The following is a 26,237-nucleotide window of genomic DNA, read 5'->3' as shown; positions in this document are numbered from 1 at the left end:
CAGCCATTACAGATAACATTACAAGATATGGCTACTGTTATGACTGAAGTTTTGGCTAAGTTACCAGAACTAAGAGGCAAGCGTGATCACTCTGGGGTGAGAACAGAGTGCGCTGATAATTCTAGGGCCATGTCTGATACTGCGTCACAGCTTGCAGAGCATGAGGACGGAGAGCTTCATTCTGTAGGTGACGGTTCTGATCCAAGCAGATTGGATTCAGATATTTCAAATTTTAAATTTAAATTGGAAAACCTCCGTGTATTACTAGGGGAGGTCTTAGCGGCTCTTAACGATTGTAACACTGTTGCAATACCAGAGAAAATGTGTAGGTTGGATAAATACTTTGCGGTACCGGCGAGTACTGACGTTTTTCCTATACCTAAGAGATTAACTGAAATTGTTACTAAGGAGTGGGATAGACCCGGTGTGCCGTTCTCACCCCCTCCAATATTTAGAAAGATGTTTCCAATAGACGCCACCACACGGGACTTATGGCAAACGGTCCCTAAGGTGGAGGGAGCAGTTTCTACTTTAGCTAAGCGCACCACTATCCCGGTGGAGGATAGCTGTGCTTTTTCAGATCCTATGGATAAAAAATTAGAGGGTTACCTTAAGAAAATGTTTGTTCAACAAGGTTTTATATTGCAACCCCTTGCATGCATCGCGCCGATTACGGCTGCGGCAGCATTTTGGATTGAGTCTCTGGAAGAGAACCTTAGTTCCGCTACGCTGGACGACATTACGGACAGGCTTAGAGTCCTTAAACTAGCTAATTCATTCGTTTCGGAGGCCGTAGTACATTTAACCAAACTTACGGCTAAGAATTCAGGATTCGCCATTCAGGCACGTAGGGCGCTGTGGCTAAAATCCTGGTCGGCTGATGTAACTTCTAAGTCCAAATTACTTAATATACCTTTCAAGGGGCAAACTTTATTTGGGCCCGGTTTGAAAGAAATTATCGCTGACATTACAGGAGGTAAGGGCCACGCTCTACCTCAAGACAAGGCCAAAGCTAAGGCTAGACAGTCTAATTTTCGTCCCTTTCGGAATTTCAAAGCAGGTGCAGCATCAACTTCCACTGCACCAAAACAGGAAACCTAACCAGTCTTGGAATAAGGGCAAGCAGGCCAGAAAACCTGCTGCTGCCCCTAAGACAGCATGAACCGAGGGCCCCCGATCCGGGACCGGATCTAGTGGGGGGCAGACTCTCTCTCTTCGCCCAGGCTTGGGCAAGAGATGTCCAGGATCCCTGGGCGCTAGAGATCATATCTCAGGGATACCTTCTAGACTTCAAATTATCTCCCCCACGAGGGAGATTTCATCTGTCAAGGTTGTCAACAAACCAAATAAAGAAAGACGCGTTTCTACGCTGTGTACAAGATCTATTATTAATGGGAGTGATCCATCCGGTTCCGCGGTCGGAACAAGGACAAGGGTTTTACTCAAACCTGTTTGTGGTTCCCAAAAAAGAGGGAACTTTCAGGCCAATCTTGGATTTAAAGATCCTAAACAAATTCCTAAGAGTTCCATCGTTCAAAATGGAAACTATTCGGACAATCTTACCCATGATCCAAAAGGGTCAGTACATGACCACAGTGGATTTAAAGGATGCTTACCTTCACATACCGATTCACAAAGATCATTACCGGTATCTAAGGTTTGCCTTCTTAGACAGGCATTACCAGTTTGTAGCTCTTCCATTCGGATTGGCTACGGCTCCAAGAATCTTCACAAAGGTTCTGGGTGCCCTTCTGGCGGTTCTGAGACCGCGAGGAATTTCGGTAGCTCCGTACCTAGACGACATTCTGATACAAGCTTCAAGCTTTCAAACTGCCAAGTCTCATACAGAGTTAGTTCTGGCATTTCTAAGGTCGCATGGATGGAAAGTGAACGAAAAGAAGAGTTCTCTCTTGCCTCTCACAAGGGTTCCATTTTTGGGGACTCTTATAGATTCCGTAGAAATGAAGATTTATCTGACAGAAGACAGATTAACAAAGCTTCTAAATGCATGCCGTGTCCTTCATTCCATTCAACTCCCGTCAGTAGCTCAATGCATGGAGGTGATCGGCTTAATGGTAGCAGCAATGGACATAGTTCCCTTTGCACGCCTACATCTCAGACCGCTGCAATTGTGCATGCTGAGTCAGTGGAATGGGGATTACTCAGATTTGTCCCCCACTCTGAATCTGGATCAAGAGACCAGAAACTCTCTTCTATGGTGGCTTTCTCGGCCACATCTGTCCAGGGGGATGCCTTTCAGCAGGCCGGACTGGACAATTGTAACAACAGACGCCAGCCTTCTAGGTTGGGGCGCTGTCTGGAATTCTCTGAAGGCTCAGGGACAATGGAGTCAGGAGGAAAGTCTCCTGCCAATAAACATTCTGGAATTGAGAGCAGTTCTCAATGCCCTTCTAGCTTGGCCCCAGTTAAAGACTCGGGGGTTCATCAGGTTTCAGTCGGACAACATCACGACTGTAGCTTACATCAACCATCAGGGAGGGACAAGAAGCTCCCTAGCAATGATAGAAGTATCAAAGATAATTCGCTGGGCAGAGTATCACTCTTGCCACCTGTCAGCAATCCACATCCCGGGAGTGGAGAAATGGGAGGCGGATTTCTTGAGTCGCCAGACTCTTCATCCGGGGGAGTGGGAACTTCGTCCGGAGGTCTTTGCCCAAATACTTCGACGTTGGGGCAAACCAGAGATAGATCTCATGGCGTCTCGCCAGAACGCCAAACTTCCTCGCTACGGATCCAGATCCAGGGATCCGGGAGCGGTTCTGATAGATGCTTTGACAGCACCTTGGAACTTCAGGATGGCTTATGTGTTTCCACCCTTCCCGCTGCTTCCTCGATTGATTGCCAAAATCAAACAGGAGAGAGCATCAGTGATTCTAATAGCGCCTGCATGGCCGCGCAGGACTTGGTATGCAGATCTAGTGGACATGTCATCCTGTCCGCCGTGGTCTCTACCTCTAAGACAGGACCTTCTGATTCAGGGTCCATTCAAACATCAAAGTCTAACTTCTCTGAAGCTGACTGCTTGGAAATTGAACGCTTGATTTTATCAAAACGTGGGTTTTCTGAGTCGGTTATTGATACCCTGATACAGGCTAGGAAGCCTGTTACCAGAAAGATTTACCATAAAATATGGCGTAAATACCTATACTGGTGTGAATCCAAAGATTACTCCTGGAGTAAGGTTAGGATTCCTAGGATATTGTCTTTTCTACAAGAAGGTTTAGAAAAGGGTTTATCGGCTAGCTCATTAAAGGGACAGATCTCAGCTCTGTCCATCTTGTTACACAGGCGTCTGTCAGAAAATTCAGACATCCAGGCCTTTTGTCAGGCTTTAGCTAGGATCAAGCCTGTGTTTAAAACTGTTGCTCCGCCATGGAGTTTAAACTTAGTTCTTAACGTTTTACAGGGTGTTCCGTTTGAACCCCTTCATTCCGTTGATATAAGATTGTTATCTTGGAAAGTTCTATTTTTAATGGCTATTTCCTCGGCTCGAAGAGTCTCTGAGTTATCAGCCCTTCATTGTGATTCTCCTTATCTGATCTTTCACTCAGACAAGGTAGTTCTGCGTACTAAACCTGGGTTCTTACCTAAGGTTGTCTCTAACAGGAATATCAATCAAGAGATTGTTGTTCCATCCTTGTGTCCAAATCCTTCTTCAAAGAAGGAACGTCTTCTACACAATCTGGATGTAGTTCGTGCCCTCAAGTTCTACTTGCAGGCAACTAAAGATTTTCGCCAAACTTCTTCCCTGTTTGTCGTTTATTCTGGACAGAGGAGAGGTCAAAAAGCTTCTGCTACCTCTCTCTCTTTTTGGCTTCGTAGCATAATACGTTTAGCCTATGAGACTGCTGGACAGCAGCCTCCTGAAAGAATTACAGCTCACTCCACTAGAGCTGTGGCTTCCACTTGGGCCTTTAAGAATGAGGCCTCTGTTGAACAGATTTGCAAGGCTGCAACTTGGTCTTCGCTTCATACTTTTCCCAAATTTTACAAATTTGACACTTTTGCTTCTTCGGAGGCTATTTTTGGGAGAAAGGTTCTTTAGGCAGTGGTTCCTTCTGTATAATGAGCCTGCCTATCCCTCCCGTCATCCGTGTACTTTTGCTTTGGTATTGGTATCCCAGAAGTAATGATGACCCGTGGACTGATCACACATAACAGAAGAAAACATAATTTATGCTTACCTGATAAATTCCTTTCTTCTGTTGTGTGATCAGTCCACGGCCCGCCCTGTTTTTTAAGGCAGGTACATATTTTTTAAATTATAATTCAGTCACCACTACACCCTTGGCTTCTCCTTTCTCGTTGGTCTTTGGTCGAATGACTGGAGGTGACGTAGAGGGGAGGAGCTATATAGCAACTCTGCTGGGTGAATCCTCTTGCACTTCCTGTGGGGGAGCAGATAATATCCCAGAAGTAATGATGACCCGTGGACTGATCACACAACAGAAGAAAGGAATTTATCAGGTAAGCATAAATTATGTTTTCTTTCATGTAATTGGCAAGAGTCCATGAGCTAGTGACGTATGGGATATATATTCCTACCAGGCGGAGCAAAGTTTCCCAAACCTCAAAATGCCTATAAATACACCCCCCACCACACCCACAATTCAGTTTTACAAACTTTGCCTCCTATGGAGGTGGTGAAGTAAGTTTGTGCTAGATCTCTACGTTGATATGCGCTTCGCAGCATGCTGAAGCCCGGTTCCTCTCAGAGTGCAGTGAATGACAGAGGGATGTGAAGGGAGTATTTCCTATTGAATGCAATGGTCATCCTATCGAGGATCTATTTCATAGGGTCTCTGTTTTCGGTCGTAGAGATAAATCTCCTACCTCCCTTTTCAGATCGACGATATACTCTTATATACCATTACCTCTGCTGATTCTCGTTTCAGTACTGGTTTGGCTATCTGCCATATGTAGATGAGTGTCTTTTTGGTAAGTATGTCTTATTTGTTTTATGACACTCTCCGCTATGGTTTGGCACTTTATATGTAAAGTTCTAAATATATGTTTTATACTTATATTTGCCATGATTCAGGTTAATCAGCATATTTCCTTCTTACAGACTGTCAGTTTCATTTTGGGAAATGCATATGAATAAATTTGTTTCTTATCTGAAAATTTTTTCAGTTGACTTTTCTTTCTAAATTGCGGGCTGTTTGGCTCGCGGGAGTAAACAATGCTATAATTTATTGCGTCATTCTTGGCGCGAGACTTTTTTGGTGCGAGAATTACGTTTGTTGACGTAATGTCGTCATTTCCGGCGTCTTAGTTTTCGCTGAGAGTTTTCACGTAGTTGCGTCATCTATGACGCACGTGCTTGTTGCAGACGTTTTTGGCGCCAAAGAATTTGTCAATTGTGGGCGTCATACTTGGCACCAGTTTTTTTGACATTATTTAAGTCTTTGTTTCTTTTTGCTTCTGGTTTCCAAAGGCTTATTCTGTTTGCATTTTTTCCCATTCCTGAAACTGTCATTTAAGGAATTTGATAATTTTGCTTTATATGTTTTTTTTTCTATTACATATTGCAAGATGTCTAAGTCTGACCTTGTATCTGAATCTAATTCTGGAATGCTGCTGCCTGATGTCGGTTCTACCAAAGCTAAGTGCATTTGTTGTAAACTTGTGGTAACTGTTCCTCCGGCTGTAGTTTGTGCTAGTTGTCATGATAAACTTTCTAAAGCAGACAATATTTCCATTAGTAGTAGTCCATTACCTGTTGTTGTTCTTTCAACATCTAATGTTCAGGATATTCCTGATAATGTGAGATAATTTGTTTCTAATTCTATTCAGAAGGCCCTGTCTGTTATACCTCCTTCTAATAAACGTAAAAGGTCTTTTAAAACTTCTCATAAATTAGATGAATTTTTAACTGACTGCCAGCATTCTGATTTGTCTATCTCTCATGAGGATCTATCTGGTTCAGAAGATTCTGCCTCAGATATTGACACTGACAAATCTTCATATTTATTTAAAATGGAGTTTATTCGTTCTTTATTAAAAGAAGTGTTGATTGCATTAGATATGGAGGAGACTAGTCCTCTTGATATTAAAACTAGTAAACGTTTAAATTCGGTTTTTAAACCTCATGTAGTTATTCCAGAGGTTTTTCCAGTTCCTGATGCTATTTCAGATGTAATTTCTAGGGAATGGAATAGTTTGGGTACTTAATTTACTCCTTCTTTAAGGTTTAAGAGACTGTACCCTTTGCCGTCTGATAGATTGGAGTTTTGGGAAAAAATCCCCAAAGTTGATGGGGCTATCTCTACTCTTGCTAAACGTACTACTATTCCTACGGCAGATAGTACTTCTTTTAAAGATCCTTTAGATAGGAAGCTTGAATCTTATCTAAGGAAGGCTTATTTATGTTCAGGTCATCTTCTTAGGCCTGCTATTTCTTTGGCTGATGTTGCTGCGGCTTCAACTTTTTGGTTGGAGGCTTTAGCGCAACAAGTACCAGATCATAATTTGTATAGCATTGTTAAGCTACTTCAACATGCTAATAATTTCATTTGTGATGCCATTTTTGATGTCATTAGAATTGATGTCAGGTATATGTCTTTATCTATTTTAGCTAGAAGAGCTTTATGGCTTAAATCTTGGAATGCGCATATGACTTTTAAGTCAACGTTGCTATCTTTCTTTCCAAGGTAATAAATTGTTTGGTTCTCAGTTGGATTCTATAATTTCAACTGTCACTGGGGGGAAGGGAGCTTTTTTTGCCTCAGGATAAAAATATCTAAGGGTAAATTTAGGGCTGCTACCCGTTTTCGTTCCTTTCGTCAGAATAAGGAACAGAAGCATGACCCTTCCCCTAAAGGAACGGTTTCCAATTGGAAGCCTTCTCCAGTCTGGAATAAATCCAAGCCTTTTAGAAAATCAAAACCAGCCCCCAAGTCCACATGAAGGTGCGGCCCTCATTCCAGCACATCTGGTAGGGGGCAGACTACGATTTTTCAAAGATGTTTGGATCTATTCAATTCAAAATCATTGGATTCAGAACATTGTTTCTCATGGGTACAGAATAGGTTTCAAGGTAAGACCGCCTGTGAGAATGTTCTTTCTCTCACGCATTCCAGTGAACCCAGTAAAGGCTCAGGCTTTCCTGAAGTGTGTTTCAGACCTGGAGTCATCTGGGGTAATTGTGCCAGTTCCATATCTGGAACGGGGTCTGGGGTTTTATTCAAATCTGTTCATTGTATTAAAGAAAGAGAATTCTTTCAGACCAGTTCTGGATCTAAAAATATTGAATAGTTATGTAAGAATACCAACATTCAAAATGGTGACTATAAGGACTATTCTGCCTTTTGTTCTGCAAGGGCATTATATGTCCACAATAGACTTACAGGATGCTTATCTTCATATTCCAATTCATCCAGATCACTATCAGTTCCTGAGATTCTCTTTTCTAGACAAGCATTACCAATTTGTTGCTCTTCCTTTTGGCCTAGCAACAGCTCCAAGGATCTTCTAAAAGGTTCTCGGTGCCCTTCTCTCTGTAATCAGAGAGCGGGGTATTGCGGTGTTTCCTTATTTGGACGATATCTTGGTACTTGCTCAGTCTTTACATTCTGCAGAATCTCACACAAATCAACTTGTGTTGTTTCTTCAAAAACATGGTTGGAGGATCAATTTACCAAAGAGTTCCTTGATTCCTCAGACAAGGGTAACCTTTTTAGGATTCCAAATAGATTCAGTATCCATGTTTTGTCTCTAACAGACAAAAGACGTCTGAAATTGCTTGTCGGAACCTTCAGTCTCAGTCATTCCCTTCAGTAGCTATGTGCATGGAGGTTTTAGGTCTCATGACTGCAGCATCGGACGCGATCCCCTATGCTCGTTTTCACATGAGTCCTCTTCAGATTTGTATGCTGAACCTATGGTGCAGGGATTATACAAAGATATCACAATTGATATGCTTAAATCCCATACTCTACTATCTCTGACGTGGTGGTTAGATCACCACCGTTTGGTTCAGGGGGCCTCTTTTCTTTGTCCAACCTGGACTGTGATTTCAACAGATGCGAGTCTTTCAGGTTTGGGAGCTGTCTGGGGATCTCTGACAGCGCAGGGAATTTGGAAATCTCAAGAGGCGAGATTACCAATCAATATTTTGGAACTCCATGCGATTTTCAGAGCTCTTCAGTTCTGGCCACTTCTGAAGAGAGAACCGTTTATTTGTTTTCAGACAGACAATGTCACAGTCCTCAAGCTATGAAAGAAGTATCGGATACTTGCATGGGCGGAATCCAGCTCCTGTCTAATCTCTGAGGTCCATATCCCAGGTATAGACAATTGGGAAGCGGATTATCTCAGTCGTCAGACTTTACATCCAGGAGAATGGTCTCTTCACCCAGATATGTTTCTTCAGATTGTTCAGATATAGGGGCTTCCAGAAATAGATCTGATGGCTTCTCATCTAAACAGGAAACTTCCCAGGTATATCTTTCCGCCTCTAGTTCTTCTTCCAAGAATGATTTCTAAAATCATAATGGAGCGTTCGTTTGTACTGCTGGTGGCTCCAGCATGGCCACACAGGTTTTGGTATGCGGATCTTGTTCGGATGTCCAGTTGCCAACCTTGGCCACTTCCGTTAAGACCAGACCTTTTATCTCAAGGCCCGTTTTTTCCATCAGGATCTCAAATCATTAAATTTGAAGTTATGGAGATTGAACGCTTAGTGCTTAGTCATAGAGGTTTCTCTGACTCTGTGATCAATACTATGTTGCAGGCTCATAAATCTGTATCTAGAAAGATTTATTACCGAGTTTGGAAGACTTACATTTCATGGTGTTCTTCTCATAAGTTCTCTTGGCATTCTTTTAGAATTCCTAGAATTTTACAGTTTCTTCAGGTTGGTTTGGATAAGGGTTTGTCTGCAAGTTCCTTGAAAGGACAAATCTCTGCTCTTTCTGTTCTGTTTCACAGAAAAATTGCTAATCTTCCTGACATTAGTTGTTTTGTACAGGCTTTGGTTCGTATCAAGCCTGTCATTAAGTCAATCTCTCCTTGGAGTCTTAATTTGGTTTTGAGAGCTTTACAGGCTCCTCCGTTTGAGTCTATGCGTTCTCTGGACATTAAATTACTTTCTTGGAAAGTATTGTTTCTTTTGGCTATCTCTTCTGCTAGAAGAGTTTCTGAATTATCTGCTCTTTCTTGTGAGTCTCCTTTTCTGATTTTTCATCAGGATAAGGCAGTATTGCGGACTTCATTTAAATTCTTACCTAAGGTTGTAAATTCCAACAACTTTAGTAGAGAAATTGTTGTGTCCTAATCCTAAGAATTATTTGGAAGGATCTTTGAATTCTTTGGATGTGGTAAGAGCTTTAAAATATTATGTTGAAGCTACTAAAGATTTCAGAAAGACTTCCAGTCTATTTGTTATCTATTCTGGTTCTAGGAAAGGTCTGAAAGCTTCTGCCATTTCTTTGGCTTCTTGGTTAAAGTTTTTGATTCATCATGCTTATTTGGAGTCGGGTGAATCCCCGCCTCAGAGGATTACGGCTCATTCTACCAGGTCAGTTTCTACTTCCTGGGCTTTTAAGAATGAAGCTTCTGTTGATCAGATTTGCTACGCAGCAACTTGGTCTTCTTTGCATACTTTTACTAAATTCTACCATTTTGATGTGTTTTCTTCTTCTGAAGCAGTTTTTGGTAGAAAAGTTCTTCAGACAGCTGTTTCAGTTTGATTCTTCTGTTTATAATTTCAGTTTTTTTCATTATAAGATTAAAACTTTTTGATTTAGGTTGTGGATTCTTTTTTCAGCGGAATTGGCTGTCTTTATTTTTATCCCTCCCTCTCTAGTGACTCTTGCGTGGAGTTCCACATCTTGGGTATTTGCTATCCCATACGTCACTAACTCATGGACTCTTGCCAATTACATGAAAGAAAACATAATTTATGTAAGAACTTACCTGATAAATTAATTTCTTTCATATTGGCAAGAGTCCGTGAGGCCCACCCTTTTTGTGGTGGTTATGATTTTTTTGTATAAAGCACAATTATTCCAATTCCTTATTGATGCTTTCGCTCCTTTCTTATCACCCCACTTCTTGGCTATTCGTTAAACTGAATTGTGGTTGTGGTGGGGGGTGTATTTATAGGCATTTTGAGGTTTGGGAAACTTTGCCCCTCCTGGTAGGAATGTATATCCCATACGTCACTAGCTCATGGTCTCTTGCTAATATGAAAGAAATGAATTTATCAGGTAAATTCTTACATAAATTGTTTTTTTTCTATTTTAACACTTTATTTATATTTATAAGTTCTTACATACATTGTTTTATTCCCTTAAAAAAATTAAAATAATTTCTCAATTGCTAGAAGCTATAATGCTTTTTAAAATGCATTATTTTTGATTCAGCAGCAAAATATATTAGGACAAAAGCCAGACAGCTATAATTTCCATTGAGGCATAGTAATCAGGATTCCTCTTTATCTTAAACTATCATTTCTAACATACGTTTAACAGCTTCTCATTCTTTATTATAGCCTCCTCTGGTTCAAGCAATATTTAATGGGGACCCTGATGAAGTTCGTGCACTTATCTTCAAGAAGGAAGATGTTAACTTCCAGGTACGGTGAATAAATAATTTGTACCAGAATTACACATTTAATTATAAGAAATGTAAAAAGCTACGTCTTCATATATGTTTTGCTGCATAAAACTATTGTTTTAAGGATTATTATTATCCCTTTATTTAAATTTTCTAACAGATTAGGTGCATGGGCTTTGGTATTCAATTTCTGTGCGTCAATTCCGTTGTAAACTGGAGTACATTAAAGAGCCATATCAAACCCCACATTCACTAGTATAGTCTAGTGTCCCAGAGAAGTCCATAACATAACCTTGTTTTCAAACCACCTGTCCAATAATTTACTCAGCTTGATCACTACTCTCCCTTTTCTTCCTTATAAACAATATTTAGGTAGATTGGTTTCAGCCATTTCTACCAGTTTAAAATGTCCTCAACATAAGAACTGGTCTCTTGGGTGATTGTGTAATTAACATCATTCACCACTAAAAACTGCTTGGTTGGAATTCATTATTTATTCATGCAAATTAAGCCTTGTTTGACCTTCAAATTTGGTATAAGACTGGGTAAATCCTCTGGAGCTCTCAATGGAAACCTTTAAGCCAGACGGAAAAAGTTTTTTCAGACGTCAAATGACAAATTAAGGAATCGCATTGAGTATGAGTCATTCTTTTAGTCAAACTTTAAAACTCATGAGCAATACAAGTTTGAGGCATGAATACAAAGTTATAGTGGGTGGAATCTAGAGGAATAGAATGTTTTATAGTGCTGCAAATCTGTGTAAGAATAGGATAAACTAGAAACAAATAACCAAGAACACTGCTTGCTCTTTCAGTTTTCATTTTGTTCTGTTCACAGCTTAATGAGCATACTACCCTTATGCAATGCTCTTACATTTTTATTATTATTCTTCTTTATTTATAAAGCGCCAGCAGATTCTGCAGCGCTGCCCATTGGTACAAGGATAACAGTACAATGGAGAAACAATATGAAAAAAGACAAAATTTTACAGACAAAATACAGGGAATTGAGGGCCCTATTCTCGTGTGAACTTACAATCTAGATACTGTCTTTTCAGGTTGTCATTGCACGTAATGTTAGGTCATATTTTGATTGTCCTTTAAGTGTATTTTTTTAGTTACTTAATAAGAAAAAGGAAAAAAAACACACCAAGTTGATGTAAAAGACTATTCAGCCTGTATCAATTGTTTCATGAATGGGGGAAAATTAAAAAAGAATGAAACAGTGTTCAGTCATTCTGAATTGTGAATTTTACAAATATGTTTGGAAACAATGCATTACACAAATCCAATCACAAAGCACTGTTTATAAGGAATAGTGCTGTGAAGTTTTGGTCAATGTGTTCATTTTGTCTGTATTGTGTATGTGGCTTCTCTTAAGCTGAAATAGTGTAAGTCTTATACAGTAGCTTTAACCTGTTATTTTTTTTTTGCTATTTCATAAATGTTAATCAAGGGCTCTTATAACGTGAGCATTTCTCCGGAGTACACAATTTGATAATAACATTTATATAAATGTTACACAGTTACACTGCTGCCACAAAATTGCTATAAAAATTGTTGCAAACACTGCTCCCAAATTCCTAATGACATGTGCACACTCCTGAGCTCACCTAGGATTACTCTTAAACAAAGTATACAAAGAGAACTTAGCAAAATTGATCATAAAATTAAATTGAAAAGTTGTTTAAAATTGCATGCTCTATCTGAATCACGAAAGTTTAATTTTGACTTTACTGTCCCTTTTAAGAGTTTTGGGCTAGTTATGCTGCACTCCCAGTACTTTTTTCTTGTAAAGTGACGTTATGTGTGTACACAATGGGTGAAGTGGTTAACTGATATTTAGTTACTGTAGTAAGTAAATATGCATTTCTTTCATGTAATTGGCAAGAGTCCATGAGCTAGTGACATATGGGATATACAATCCTACCAGGAGGGGCAAAGTTTCCCAAACCTCAAAATGCCTATAAATACACCCCTCACCACACCCACAATTCAGTTTTACAAACTTTGCCTCCTATGGAGGTGGTGAAGTAAGTTTGTGCTAAGATTTCTACGTTGATATGCGCTTCTCAGCATTGTTGAAGCCCGATTCCTCTCAGAGTACAGCGAATGTCAGAGGGACGTGAAGGGAGTATCACTCATTGAATACGATGATTTCCCTAACGGGGGTCTTTTTCATGGGTTCTCTGTTATCGGTCATAGAGATTCATCTCCTACCTCCCTTTTCAGATCGACGATATACTCTCAAATTTACCATTACCTCTACTAAGAACTGTTTTAGTACTGGTTTGGCTATCTGCTTTATTTGGATGGGTGTCTTTTGGTAAGTATGTTTTCATTACTTAACACACTCTCAGCTATGGTTTGCACTTTATGCAAATTATATAAAGTTCTAAATATATGTATTGTACTTATATTTGCCATGAGTCAGGTTCATGTATTTCCTTCTGCAGACAGTCCGTTTCATATTTGGGAATATAAACACTTTAAGAAATTTATTTCTTACCTGGGGTTTAGTCTTTTTCAATTTGACTACTTTTTGCATTTGCGGGTATTAGGACTGCGGGTGCGTCAAATGTTAGACTTTATTACGTCATTTTTGGCGCAAACTTTTTTGGCGCGGGAAATTACGTTTTTTGATGCAACTTCGTCATTTCCGGCGTCATACGTGACGTCGAGACCTTTCACATGGCAGCATCATTAGTGACGCAAGTGTGTCATTTCCGGTCATTTTTGGCGCCAAAAAAAGTTTACGTTACATTGTGCGTCATACTTGGCGCCAATTTGTTCTTCATTATTTCAATACCCCATTGTTGTATGCCTCCTGCTTTCCTTTCTATCAAGAGGCCTATGCTTTTGCATTTTTTCCCATTCCTGAAACTGTCATTTAAGGAAATAGATAATTTTGCTTTATATGTTGTTTTTTCTCTTACATTGAGAAAGATGTCCCAATCTGATCCTGCCTCTGAATTTTCTGCTGGAACATTGCTGCCTGACATGGGTTCTACAAAAGCTAAGTGCATTTGTTGTAAAATTGTAGAAATTATTCCACCAAATGTCAATTGTAATAGTTGTCATGATAAACTTTTACATGCAGATAGTGTTTCTATCAGTAATAGTACATTGCCAGTTGCAGTTCCTTCAACTTCTAATGTGCATGATATACCTGTAAATTTTAAAGAATTTGTTTCTGAATCTATTATGAAGGCTTTGTCTGCATTTCCACCTTCTAATAAACGTAAAAGGTCTTTTAAAACTTCTCATTTAGCTGATGAAATTTCAAATGACCAACAACATAATAATTCATCCTCTTCTGATGAGGATCTATCTGAAACAGAAGATCCTTCCTCAGATATTGACACTGACAAATCTACTTATTTATTTAAAATAGAGTATATGCGTTCTTTATTAAAAGAAGTGTTAATTACTTTGGATATTGAGGTAGCCAGTCCTATTGACGTTCAGTCTAATAAACGTTTAAATGCTGTTTATAAACCTCCTGTGGTTTCCCCAGGTGTTTTTCCCATTCCTGAAGCTATTTCTGATATGATTTCTAGGGAATGGAATAAGCCAGGTACTTCCTTTATTCCTTCTTCAAGGTTTAAGAGATTGTATCCTTTACCAGCAAAATCTATAGAGTTTTGGGAAAAGATCCCCAAAGTTGATGGGGCTATTTCTACTCTTGCTAAACGTACCACTATTCCTATGGAAGATAGCACTTCCTTTAAGGATCCTTTAGATAGGAAGCTTGAATCTTATCTAAGGAAGGCCTATTTATATTCAGGTCATCTTCTCAGACCTGCTATTTCTTTGGGTGATGTTGCGGCTGCATCAACTTTTTGGTTGGAAAATTTAGCGCAACATGAATTGGATTCTGACATATCTAGCATTGTTCACTTACTGCAACATGCTAATCATTTTTTTGTGATGCCATTTTTGATATTATCAAAATTGATGTTAGATCCATGTCTTTAGCTGTATTAGCTAGAAGAGCTTTGTGGCTTAAATCTTGGAATGCTGATATGACATCTAAATCTAGATTACTATCTCTTTCTTTCCAAGGTAATAATTTATTTGGTTCTCAGTTGGATTCTATTATTTCAATTATCACTGGAGGAAAAGGAGTTTCTTTGCCTCAGGATAAAAAACCTAAGGGTAAATCTAAGGCTTCTAACCGTTTTCGTTCTTTTCGTCAGAATAAGGAACAAAAACTCAATCCTCCTCCCAAGGAATCTGCTTCCAGTTGGAAGCCTTCCTCAAATTGGAATAAATCCAAGCCATTTAGGAAACCAAAGTCTGCCCCTAAGTCTGCATGAAGGTGCGGCCCTCATTCCAGCTCAGCTGGTAGGGGGCAGATTAAGGTTTTTCAAGGATTTTTGGATAAAATCTGTCCAAAATCATTGGATTCAGACCATTGTCTCTCAAGGGTATCGAATAGGATTCAAAGTAAGAACTCCTGTGAGAAGATTTTTTTCTCTCACGCATCCCTGTAAATCCAGTAAAAGCTCAGGCTTTTCTGAAGTGTGTTTCAGACCTGGAGTCTTCAGGGGTAATCATGCCAGTTCCTCCTCAGGAACAAGGTTTGGGGTTTTATTCAAACCTATTCATTGTACCAAAGAAAGAAAATTTGTTCAGACCAGTTCTGGATCTGAAAATTTTGAATCGTTATGTAAGAGTACCAACTTTCAAGATGGTGACTATAAGGACTATTCTGCCTTTTGTTCAGCAAGGACATTATATGTCCACAATAGACTTGCAGGATGCATACCTTCATATTCCGATTCATCCAGAACACTATCAGTTTCTGAGATTCTAGACAAGCATTACCAATTTGTTGCTCTTCCATTTGGCCTAGCAACAGCTCCAAGAATCTTTTGAAAGGTTCTGGGTGCCCTACTATCTGTAATAAGAGAACAGGGTATTGCAGTGTTTCCTTATTTGGACGATATCTTGGTACTAGCTCAGTCTTTACGTACTGCAGAATCTCACACGAATCAACTAGTGTTGTTTCTTCGGAAACATGGTTGGAGGATATATTTACCAAAAAGTTTCTTGATTCCTCAGACAAGGGTCACCTTTTTATGCTTCCAGATAGATTCAGTGTCCATGACTCTGTCTCTAACGGTAAAGAGACGTTTAAAATTGGTCGCAGCATGTCGGCTCCTTCAGTCTCAGTCATTCCCTTCAGTGGCTATGTGCATGGAAGTTTTAAGTCTCATGACTGCAGCATCGGACGCGATCCCCTTTGCTCGTTTTCACATGAGACCTCTACAGCTTTGTATGCTGAATCAATGGTGCAGGGATTATACAAAGATATCACAATTAATATCCTTGAATCCCAATGTACGACACTCTCTGACATGGTGGATAGATCACCATTGTTTGGTTCAAGGGGCTTCTTTTGTTCGCCCAACCTGGACTGTGATCACAACAGATGCAAGTCTTTTAGGTTGGGGAGCTGTTTGGGGGTCTCTGACAGCACAAGGGATTTGGAAATCTCAAGAGGCGAGATTACCAATAAATATTTTAGAACTCTGTGCAATTCTCAGAGCTCTTCAGTTCTGGCCTCTACTAAAGAGAGAACCATTCATTTGTTTTCAGACAGACAATATCACAACTGTGGCTTATGTCAATCATCAGGGTGGGACTCACAGTCCCCAAGCTATGAAAGAAGTATCTCGGATACTTGCTTGGGCGGAATCCAGCTCCTGTCTAATCTCTGCGGTGCATATCCCAGGTGTAGACAATTGGGAGGCGGATTATCTCAGCCGCCAGACTTTACATCCAGGGGAGTGGTCTCTCCATCCAGATGTGTTTTCTCAGATTGTTCAGATGTGGGGGCTTCCAGAGATATATCTCATGGCCTCTCATCTAAACAAGAAACTTCCCAGATACCTGTCCAGGTCCAGGGATGTTCAGGCGGAAGCAGTGGATGCACTGACTCTTCCTTGGTGTTATCAACCTGCTTACATATTCCCGCCTCTAGTTCTCTTTCCAAGAGTGATTTCCAAAACCATCATGGAACAATCATTTGTGTTGCTGGTGGCTCCAGCATGGCCACACAGGTTTTGGTATGCGGATCTGGTTCGGATATCCAGTTGCCCGCATTGCCAACTTCCGTTACGGCCGGACCTACTATCTCAAGGTCCGTTTTTCCATCAGGATTTCAAATCATTAAATTTTGAAGGTATGGAAATTGAACGCTTAGTTCTAAGTCATAGAGGTTTCTCTGATTCAGTGATTAATACTATGTTACAAGCTCGTAAATCTGTCTCTAGAAAGATTTATTATAGAGTTTGGAAGACTTACATTTCATGGTGTTCTCATAAATTCTCCTGGCATTCTTTTAGAATTCCTAGAATTTTGCAGTTTCTTCAGGATGGTTTGGATAAGGGTTTGTCTGCAAGTTCCTTGAAAGGACAAATCTCCGCTCTTTCTGTTTTATTTCACAGAAAGATTGCTATACTTCCTGATATACACTGTTTCTCCAACATTGGTGTGTCCGGTCCACGGCGTCATCCTTACTTGTGGGATATTCTCTTCCCCAACAGGAAATGGCAAAGAGTCCCAGCAAAGCTGGCCATATAGTCCCTCCTAGGCTCCGCCCACCCCAGTCATTCTCTTTGCCGTTGCACAGGCAACATCTCCACGGAGATGGTTCAGAGTTTTTTGGTGTTTAAATGTAGTTTTTCTTATGGGCTAAATCGATTGCTTTATTTGGGCATTTTATTCATATTTATGCTTACAATTTGCATTTATAAACTTTGGGAACGTTTATTAAACGGCAGGCTGTGTTAGACACCTTTTCCAGTCAGGGGGCCTTCCTAGTTATAGACTGAGCCTCATTTTCGCGCCATTACTGCGCAGTTGTTTTTTGAGAGCAGGGCATGCAGATGCATGTGTGAGGATCTAAAAATTGCTGGAAAAGCTTCTAGAAGGCGTCAATTGGTATCGTATTCCCCTCTGGGCTTGGTTGGGTCTCAGCAAAGACTATAGCTGGGACTGTATAGGGGTTAAATTTATAAACGGCTCCGGTTCAGTTATTTTAAGGGTTAAATTTAAGCTCTGAAATTTGGTGTGCAATACTATTAATGCTTTAAGACACTGTGGTGAAATTTTGGTAATTTTTGAACAATTCCTTCATACTTTTTCACATATTCAGTAATAAAGTGTTTTCTGTTTAAAATTTAAAGAGACAGTAACGGTTTTGTTTTAAAACTTTTTTGTGCTTTGTTGACAAGTTTAAGCCTGTTTAACATGTCTGTACCTTCAGATAAGCTATGTTCTATATGTATGAAAGCCAATGTGTCTCCCCATTTAAATTTATGTGATAATTGTGCCATAGCGTCCAAACAAAGTAAGGACAGTACTGCCACAGATAATGAAATTGCCCAAGATGATTCCTCAGATGAGGGGAGTAAACATGATACTACATCATCTCCTACTGTGTCTACACCAGTTTTGCCCATGCAGGAGGCCCCTAGTACATCTAGTGCGCCAATGCTTATTACCATGCAACAATTAACGGCTGTAATGGATAACTCCATAGCAAATATTTTATCCAAAATGCCTACTTATCAGAGAAAGCGTGATTGCTCTGTTTTAAACACTGAAGAGCAGGAGGGCGCTGATGATAATTGTTCTGTCATACCCTCACACCAATCTGAAGGGGCCATGAGGGAGGTTTTGTCAGATGGAGAAATCTCAGATTCAGGAAAGATTTCTCAACAAGCTGAACCTGATGTTGTGACATTTAAATTTAAATTAGAACATCTCCGCCACTGCTTAAGGAGGTGTTATCTACTCTGGATGATTGTGACAACTTGGTCATTCCAGAGAAATTATGCAAGATGGACAAGTTCCTAGAGGTTCCGGTGCACCCCGATGCTTTTCCTATACCCAAGCGGGTGGCGGACATAGTAAATAAGGAGTGGGAAAAGCCTGGCATACCTTTTGTTCCCCCCCCCCTATATTTAAGAAATTATTTCCTATGGTCGACCCCAGAAAGGACTTATGGCAGACAGTCCCTAAGGTCGAGGGGGCAGTTTCTACTCTAAACAAACGCACTACTATTCCTATCGAAGATAGTTGTGCTTTCAAAGATCCTATGGATAAAAAATTGGAAGGTTTGCTTAAAAAGATTTTTGTACAGCAAGGTTACCTTCTACAACCAATTTCGTGCATTATTCCTGTCACTACAGCAGCGTGGTTCTGGTTCGAGGAACTAGAAAAGTCGCTCAGTAGAGAGACTCCATATGAGGAGGTTATGGACAGAGTTCACGCACTTAAATTGGCTAACTCTTTTATTTTAGATGCCGCTTTGCAATTAGCTAGATTAGCGGCGAAAAATTCAGGGTTTGCTATCGTGGTGCGCAGAGCGCTTTGGCTAAAGTCTTGGTCAGCGGATGTGTCATCCAAGACAAAATTGCTTAACATCCCTTTCAAAGGCAAAACTCTATTTGGACCAGAATTGAAAGAGATTATTTCAGACATCACTGGGGGAAAGGGCCACGCCCTTCCACAAGATAGGTCTTTCAAGGCTAAAAATAAGTCTAATTTTCGTTCCTTTCGCAATTTCAGGAACGGACCGGCCTCTAATTCTGCATCCTCTAAGCAAGAGGGTAATGCCTCACAACCCAAACCAGCCTGGAAACCGATGCAAGGCTGGAACAAGGGTAAGCAGGCCAAGAAGCCTGCCGCTGCTAACAAAACAGCATGAAGGAGTAGCCCCAGATCCGGGACCGGATCTAGTGGGGGGCAGACTCTCTCTCTTTGCTCAGGCTTGGGCAAGAGATGTTCAGGATCCCTGGGCGCTAGAAATAGTTTCTCAGGGTTATCTCCTGGAATTCAAGGAACTACCCCCAAGGGGAAGGTTCCACATGTCTCACTTATCCTCAAACCAAATAAAGAGACAGGCATTCTTACTTTGTGTAGAAGACCTGTTAAAGATGGGAGTGATACACCCAGTTCCAATAAAGGAACAAGGAATGGGATTTTATTCCAATCTGTTCGTAGTTCCCAAAAAAGAGGGAACTTTCAGACCAATTTTGGATTTGAAGATCCTAAACAAATTTCTCAGGGTACCATCGTTCAAGATGGAAACCATTCGAACGATTCTACCCACTATCCAGGAAAGTCAATTTATGACTACCGTGGATCTAAAGGATGCGTACCTACATATTCCTATCCACAAAGAACATCATCAGTTCCTAAGGTTCGCTTTTCTGGACAAGCATTACCAGTTTGTGGCCCTCCCATTCGGGTTAGCCACTGCTCCAAGGATTTTCACAAAGGTACTAGGGTCCCTTCTAGCGGTTCTAAGACCGAGGGGCATTGCAGTAGTACCTTACTTGGACGACATTCTAATACATGCGTCGTCCCTGTCAAAAGCAAAGGCTCATACAGACATAGTTCTAGCCTTTCTCAGATCACACGGATGGAAGGTGAACATAGAAAAAAGTTCTCTGTCTCCGTCAACAAGAGTTCCCTTCTTGGGAACAATAATAGATTCCTTAGAAATGAGGATTTTTCTGACAGAGGTCAGAAAATAAAACTTCTAAGCTCTTGTCAAGTGCTTCATTCTGTTCCTCGTCCTTCCATAGCGCAGTGCATGGAAGTAGTAGGGTTGATGGTTGCAACAATGGACATAGTTCCTTTTGCACAAATTCATCTAAGACCATTACAACTGTGCATGCTCAAACAGTGGAATGGGGACTATACAGACTTGTCTCCAATGATTCAAGTAGATCAGAAGACCAGAGATTCACTCCGTTGGTGGCTGACCCTGGACCATCTGTCTCAGGGAATGAGCTTCCGCAGACCAGAGTGGGTCATTGTCACGACCGACGCCAGTCTAGTGGGCTGGGGCGCGGTCTGGGAATCCCTAAAAACTCAGGGTCTATGGTCTCGGGAAGAGTCTCTTCTCCCGATAAACATTCTGGAACTCAGAGCGATATTCAATGCTCTCAGGGCTTGGCCTCAACTAGCAAAGGCCAGATTCATAAGGTTCCAATCAGACAACATGACGACCGTTGCGTATATCAATCATCAGGGGGGAACAAGGAGTTCCCTGGCGATGAAAGAAGTGACCAAAATAATTCAATGGGCGGAGGATCACTCCTGCCACCTGTCTGCGATCCACATCCCAGGTGTGGAAAACTGGGAGGCGGATTTTCTGAGTCGTCAGACATTCCATCCGGGGGAGTGGGAACTCCATCCGGAGATCTTTGCCCAACTAACTCAATTATGGGGCATTCCAGACATGGATCTGATGGCGTCTCGTCAGAACTTCAAGGTTCCTTGCTACGGGTCCAGATCCAGGGATCCCAAGGCGACTCTAGTAGATGCACTAGTAGCACCTTGGACCTTCAACCTAGCTTATGTATTTCCACCGTATCCTCTCATTCCCAGGCTGGTAGCCAGGATCAATCAGGAGAGGGCCTCAGTGATCTTGATAGCTCCTGCGTGGCCACGCAGGACTTGGTATGCAGACCTGGTGAATATGTCATCGGCTCCACCATGGAAGCTACCTTTGAGACAGGACCTTCTTGTTCAGGGTCCATTCGAACATCCAAATCTGGTCTCCCTCCAGCTGACGGCTTGGAGATTGAACGCTTGATTCTATCGAAGCGTGGGTTTTCAGATTCTGTGATAGATACTCTGGTTCAGGCCAGAAAACCGGTAACTAGAAAGATTTACCATAAAATATGGAAAAAATATATCTGTTGGTGTGAATCCAAAGGATTCCCATGGGATAAGATAAAAATTCCTAAGATTCTCTCCTTTCTACAAGAAGGTTTGGAGAAAGGATTATCTGCAAGTTCTCTAAAGGGACAGATCTCTGCTATATCTGTCTTACTACACAAGACTGGCAGCTGTGCCAGATGTTCAAGCATTTGTTCAGGCTCTGGTTAGGATCAAGCCTTTTTACAGACCTTTGACTCCCACCTGGAGTCTAAATCTAGTTCTTTCAGTTCTTCAAGGGGTTCCGTTTGAACCTTTACATTCCATAGATATTAAGTTACTATCTTGGAAAGTTTTGTTTTTGGTTGCAATTTCTTCTGCTAGAAGAGTTTCAGAGTTATCTGCTCTGCAGTGTTCTCCGTCCTATCTGGTGTTCCATGCAGATAAGGTGGTTTTGCGTACTAAGCCTGGTTTTCTTCCTAAGGTTGTTTCTAACAAAAATATTAACCAGGAGATAGTTGTACCTTCTTTGTGTCCGAATCCAGTTTCAAAGAAGGAACGTTTGTTACACAATTTGGACGTAGTCCGTGCTCTAAAATTCTATTTAGAGGCTACAAAAGATTTCAGACAAACATCTTCCTTGTTTGTTGTTTATTCTGGTAAAAGGAGAGGTCAAAAAGCGACTTCTACCTCTCTTTCCTTTTGGCTTAAAAGCATCATCCGATTGGCTTATGAGACTGCCGGACGGCAGCCTCCTGAAAGAATCACAGCTCACTCCACTAGGGCTGTGGCTTCCACATGGGCCTTCAAGAACGAGGCTTCTGTTGACCAGATATGTAAGGCAGCGACTTGGTCTTCACTGCACACTTTTGCCAAATTTTACAAATTTGATACTTTTGCTTCTTCGGAGGCTATTTTTGGGAGAAAGGTTTTGCAAGCTGTGGTGCCTTCCGTTTAGGTAACCTGATTTGCTCCCTCCCTTCATCCGTGTCCTAAAGCTTTGGTATTGGTTCCCACAAGTAAGGATGACGCCGTGGACCGGACACACCAATGTTGGAGAAAACAGAATTTATGCTTACCTGATAAATTACTTTCTCCAACGGTGTGTCCGGTCCACGGCCCGCCCTGGTTTTTTAATCAGGTCTGATGAATTATTTTCTCTAACTACAGTCACCACGGTACCATATGGTTTCTCCTATATATATTTCCTCCTGTCCGTCGGTCAAATGACTGGGGTGGGCGGAGCCTAGGAGGGACTATATGGCCAGCTTTGCTGGGACTCTTTGCCATTTCCTGTTGGGGAAGAGAATATCCCACAAGTAAGGATGACGCCGTGGACCGGACACACCGTTGGAGAAAGTAATTTATCAGGTAAGCATAAATTCTGTTTTTGTACAGGCTTTAGTTCGTATTAAGCCTGTCATTAAGTCAATTTCTCCTCCTTGGGGTCTTAATTTGGTTCTGAGGGCTTTACAGGCTCCTCCATTTGAACCTATGCATTCTTTGGACATTAAACTAATTTCTTGGAAAGTGTTGTTCCTTTTGGCTATCTCTTCTGCTAGAAGAGTTTCTGAGCTATCTGCTCTTTCTTGTGAGTCTCCTTTTCTGATTTTTCATCAGGATAAGGCAGTTTTGCGGACTTCTTTTCAATTTTTACCTAAGGTTGTGAATTCTAACAACATTAGTAGAGAAATTGCTGTCCCTTCTTTATGTCCTAATCCTAAGAATTCTTTGGACAGATCCTTACATTCTTTGGATGTGGTAAGAGCTTTGAAATATTATTTGGAAGCTACTAAAGATTTCAGGAAGACTTCTAGTCTATTTGTTTTATTTTCTGGTCCTAGGAAAGGTCAGAAAGCTTCTGCTATTTCCTTGGCTTCTTGGTGGAAACTTTTGATTCATCAAGGTTATTTGGAGTCGGGTCAAACCCCGCCTCAGAGAATTACAGCTCATTCTACTAGATCAGTCTCGACTTCATGGGCTTTTAAGAATGAAGCTTTAGTTGATCAGATTTGCAAAGCGGCAACTTGGTCCTCTTTGCATACATTTACTAAATTCTACCATTTTGATGTATTTGCTTCTTCGGAAGCAGTTTTTGGTAGAAAAGTTCTTCAGGCAGCTGTTTCAGTTTGATTCTTCTGCTTTTTATTTAAGTTTTTTTCTTTCTAAAGTGAAAATAAACTTATTTTTGGGTTGTGGATTATTTTCTCAGCGGAATATGGCTGTTTTTGTTTTATTCCCTCCCTCTCTAGTGACTCTTGAGTGGAAGACTCCACATCTTGGGTATTGATATCCCATATGTCACTAGCTCATGGACTCTTGCCAATTACATGAAAGAAACATAATTTATGTAAGAATTTACCTGATAAATTCATTTCTTTCATATTGGCAAGAGTCCATGAGGCCCACCCTTTTTTATGGTGGTTATGATTTTTTGTATAAAGCGCAATTATTTCCAAATTTCCTTTGTTGATGCTTTCTACTCCTTCTTTATCACCCCACTGCTTGGCTATTCATTAAACTGAATTGTGGGTGTGGTGAGGGGTGTATTTATAGGCATTTTGAGGTTTGGGAAACTTTGCCCCTCCTGGTAGGATTGTATATCCCATATGTCACTAGCTCATGGACTCTTGCCAATATGAAAGAAATGAATTTATCAGGTAAATTCTTACATAAATTATGTTTTTTTTCTATTTTAACACTTTATTTGAAAGTTCAACATATATAAACACATAAATAAGGCAGATCCTCACTCCTATACTTAATAAAAATTGCTAGAGAGATAGCAGGGAGTCATACATGGAAGTAAGCAAAGATGATGATGATCATCATCATCGTTGTGTCTCTTGCTGAATCTGTATATGTTTTAGACTTTTGGTTCACGACTTTATATCCGGTACTATTATCCCCCTATTTCTCGTATATCACCATTGTGATTTCACTTGTTATTGAGTCCTATCCAGAGGAATATTTTGCCTACAACTTGTGCAGAGATTGGGTTGGCTCTTACATAAGCTTTTCCGGACCGGAGAATATCCACAGCTGGTGTTATTGCGTTGCTGAGGGGATAGCTATCTGGACAGCTGCTAAAGGTCCAGCAGGAGTTTGTGGTACTTCTCGCGTGCCTTTTACTTTGTGAGTAATTTTATATTTTCCCTTCCTTTATGTAAAAATTTTTAAAATATAAGTTTGTTTTTTTCCACTTAATTTTTTTACGCATGTACTTTTTTTTTTAATGCTTCTGTGTTTTTACGCACGTATTTTGGAGCATACAAGTTTCTTTCCTAAGATATAGTGAGTCCACATAATCATAAATTACTAGTTGGAATATCACCCCTGGCCAGCAGGAAGAGGCAAAGAGCACCACAGCAAAGCTGCTATATATGTCACTTCCCTTACCCATAACCTCCAGTCATTCTCTTTGCCTGCGGGTGCAAGGAGGAGGTGAAATTTTGGTGTCTGATCTACAATCCGTCAGTGTGCCAGGAATCAGACTGAGACGAGAAGTGCAAAAATAATCACACCTTTATTAATAGCAAAAAATAATAAAAAGTCCACAAGTCAAATAAGCCAGGAGTCAAAACCAGAGCTGGTAGTCAGACGAGCCGAGTCAGGAGCCAAAGCGAATAGTCAGACGAGCCGGAATCAGGATCAAGGAAACGGCAGATTCAGGAACAAGCCAGGGATCAGGAACCAGGAAGGACGTCAGACAGCCACGTAATACACAAGAACTCTCACAAACGGTTCTGAGACGACGCAAAGGCAAAGCATACTGAACAGACAATTCTGAGACTGCATCCTGTCTCACATGGGTGATGCACACCAGTCTGGCCATAAAATGAAGTGCAGGAAATGAGCAGGATCCCCCACAATGCACCATAGTCAGGAAGAGAGGTGAGTAAAATGGCTGCTAGCGGCACATGGCAAACACAACAGGGAGAAAACTCTGACAGTACCCTCCCCTCAACGACTTATTGGGGAAACGGGCATGGAAGGCACGGAGGAGGGCGGAAGCATGAGCATCAGAGGAGGTAATCCAAGAACGCTCCTCCGGACCGTTCCCCCTCCAGTGAAGCAAATACTGTACACGGCCCCTGGACATATGAGAGTCAATAATGCTGCTGACCTCATACTCCTCATGGTTGTCAACAAAGATAGGATGGGGACGAGGCAACACAGTGGTAAACCAATTACAAACCAATGGTTTCAAGAGGGAGACATGAAAAACATTGGAAATGCGCATAGCAGGAGGAAGGTCAAGAGCGTAGGCCACAGGATTAACCTGTCAGAGTATTTGAAAAGGACCAACATAACGGGGAGCCAATTTATTGGAAGGCACACAAAGGTTGCGGGAGGACAGCCAAACTCTCTCACCACCCTGGTTGGAAGGTGCGGGCAGACGCCTACAATCAGCCTGAAACTTTTGGTGCTGCATAGAACGATGAAGGCAATCCTGAATCTGCACCCACGTGGAACGGAGTTGCCGGAGATGCTCCTCCAAAGCCTGAATACCTTGAGACATGAATGAATCGGGCAACAAGGATGGTTGAAACCCATAATTTGCCATGAACGGGGATAACTTGGAGGAAGCATTAATAGCACTATTACGAGCAAACTCTGCCCAAGGTAACAGTTCAGACCAATTATTGTGGTGATCTGAGACATAGCAACGGAGGAACTGTTCCAGAGCTTGATTAGACCATTCCGCAGCCCCATTGGATTGAGGGTGATATGCCGAGGAGAAGGAAAGCTGGATCCCCATTTGAGCACAAAAGGAACGCCAAAATCTGGAGACAAACTGGCTACCCCGGTCCGACACTATCTCCTTGGGTAACCCATGTAAATGGAAGAACTCCCGGGCAAAAATTAAAGCAAGCTCCTGCGCGGTAGGCAGCTTCATCAAGGGAATGCAATGTGACATTTTAGAAAAATGGTCAACCACCATAAGGATAACAGTATTGCCATTGAAAA

At 41.1% G+C, this 26,237-nt stretch overlaps 1 protein-coding gene across 3 annotated transcripts in view; it reads left to right on the top strand.

The window, feature by feature from the left end:
* Nucleotides 1–26,237, top strand: part of ANKRD28 (ankyrin repeat domain 28) — a 1,012,368-nt gene that overhangs the window by 151,854 nt on the left and 834,277 nt on the right. For all 3 annotated transcript variants that reach the window (XM_053714205.1, XM_053714203.1, XM_053714204.1), the window contains exon 2: nt 10,517–10,600. Coding sequence is in view for 2 of the 3 variants with exons in the window: in XM_053714203.1 (XP_053570178.1) it covers nt 10,517–10,600 (84 nt within the window). In the remaining variant the exon portion in view is untranslated. The remainder of the gene's footprint in view (nt 1–10,516; nt 10,601–26,237) is intronic.

This window comes from Bombina bombina, chromosome 5, assembly GCF_027579735.1.
Source record: "Bombina bombina isolate aBomBom1 chromosome 5, aBomBom1.pri, whole genome shotgun sequence".
Lineage (NCBI taxonomy): Eukaryota > Metazoa > Chordata > Amphibia > Anura > Bombinatoridae > Bombina > Bombina bombina.
The sequence above is the reverse complement of the archived record's forward strand: the minus strand, read 5'-3'. Positions and strand labels throughout refer to the sequence as shown.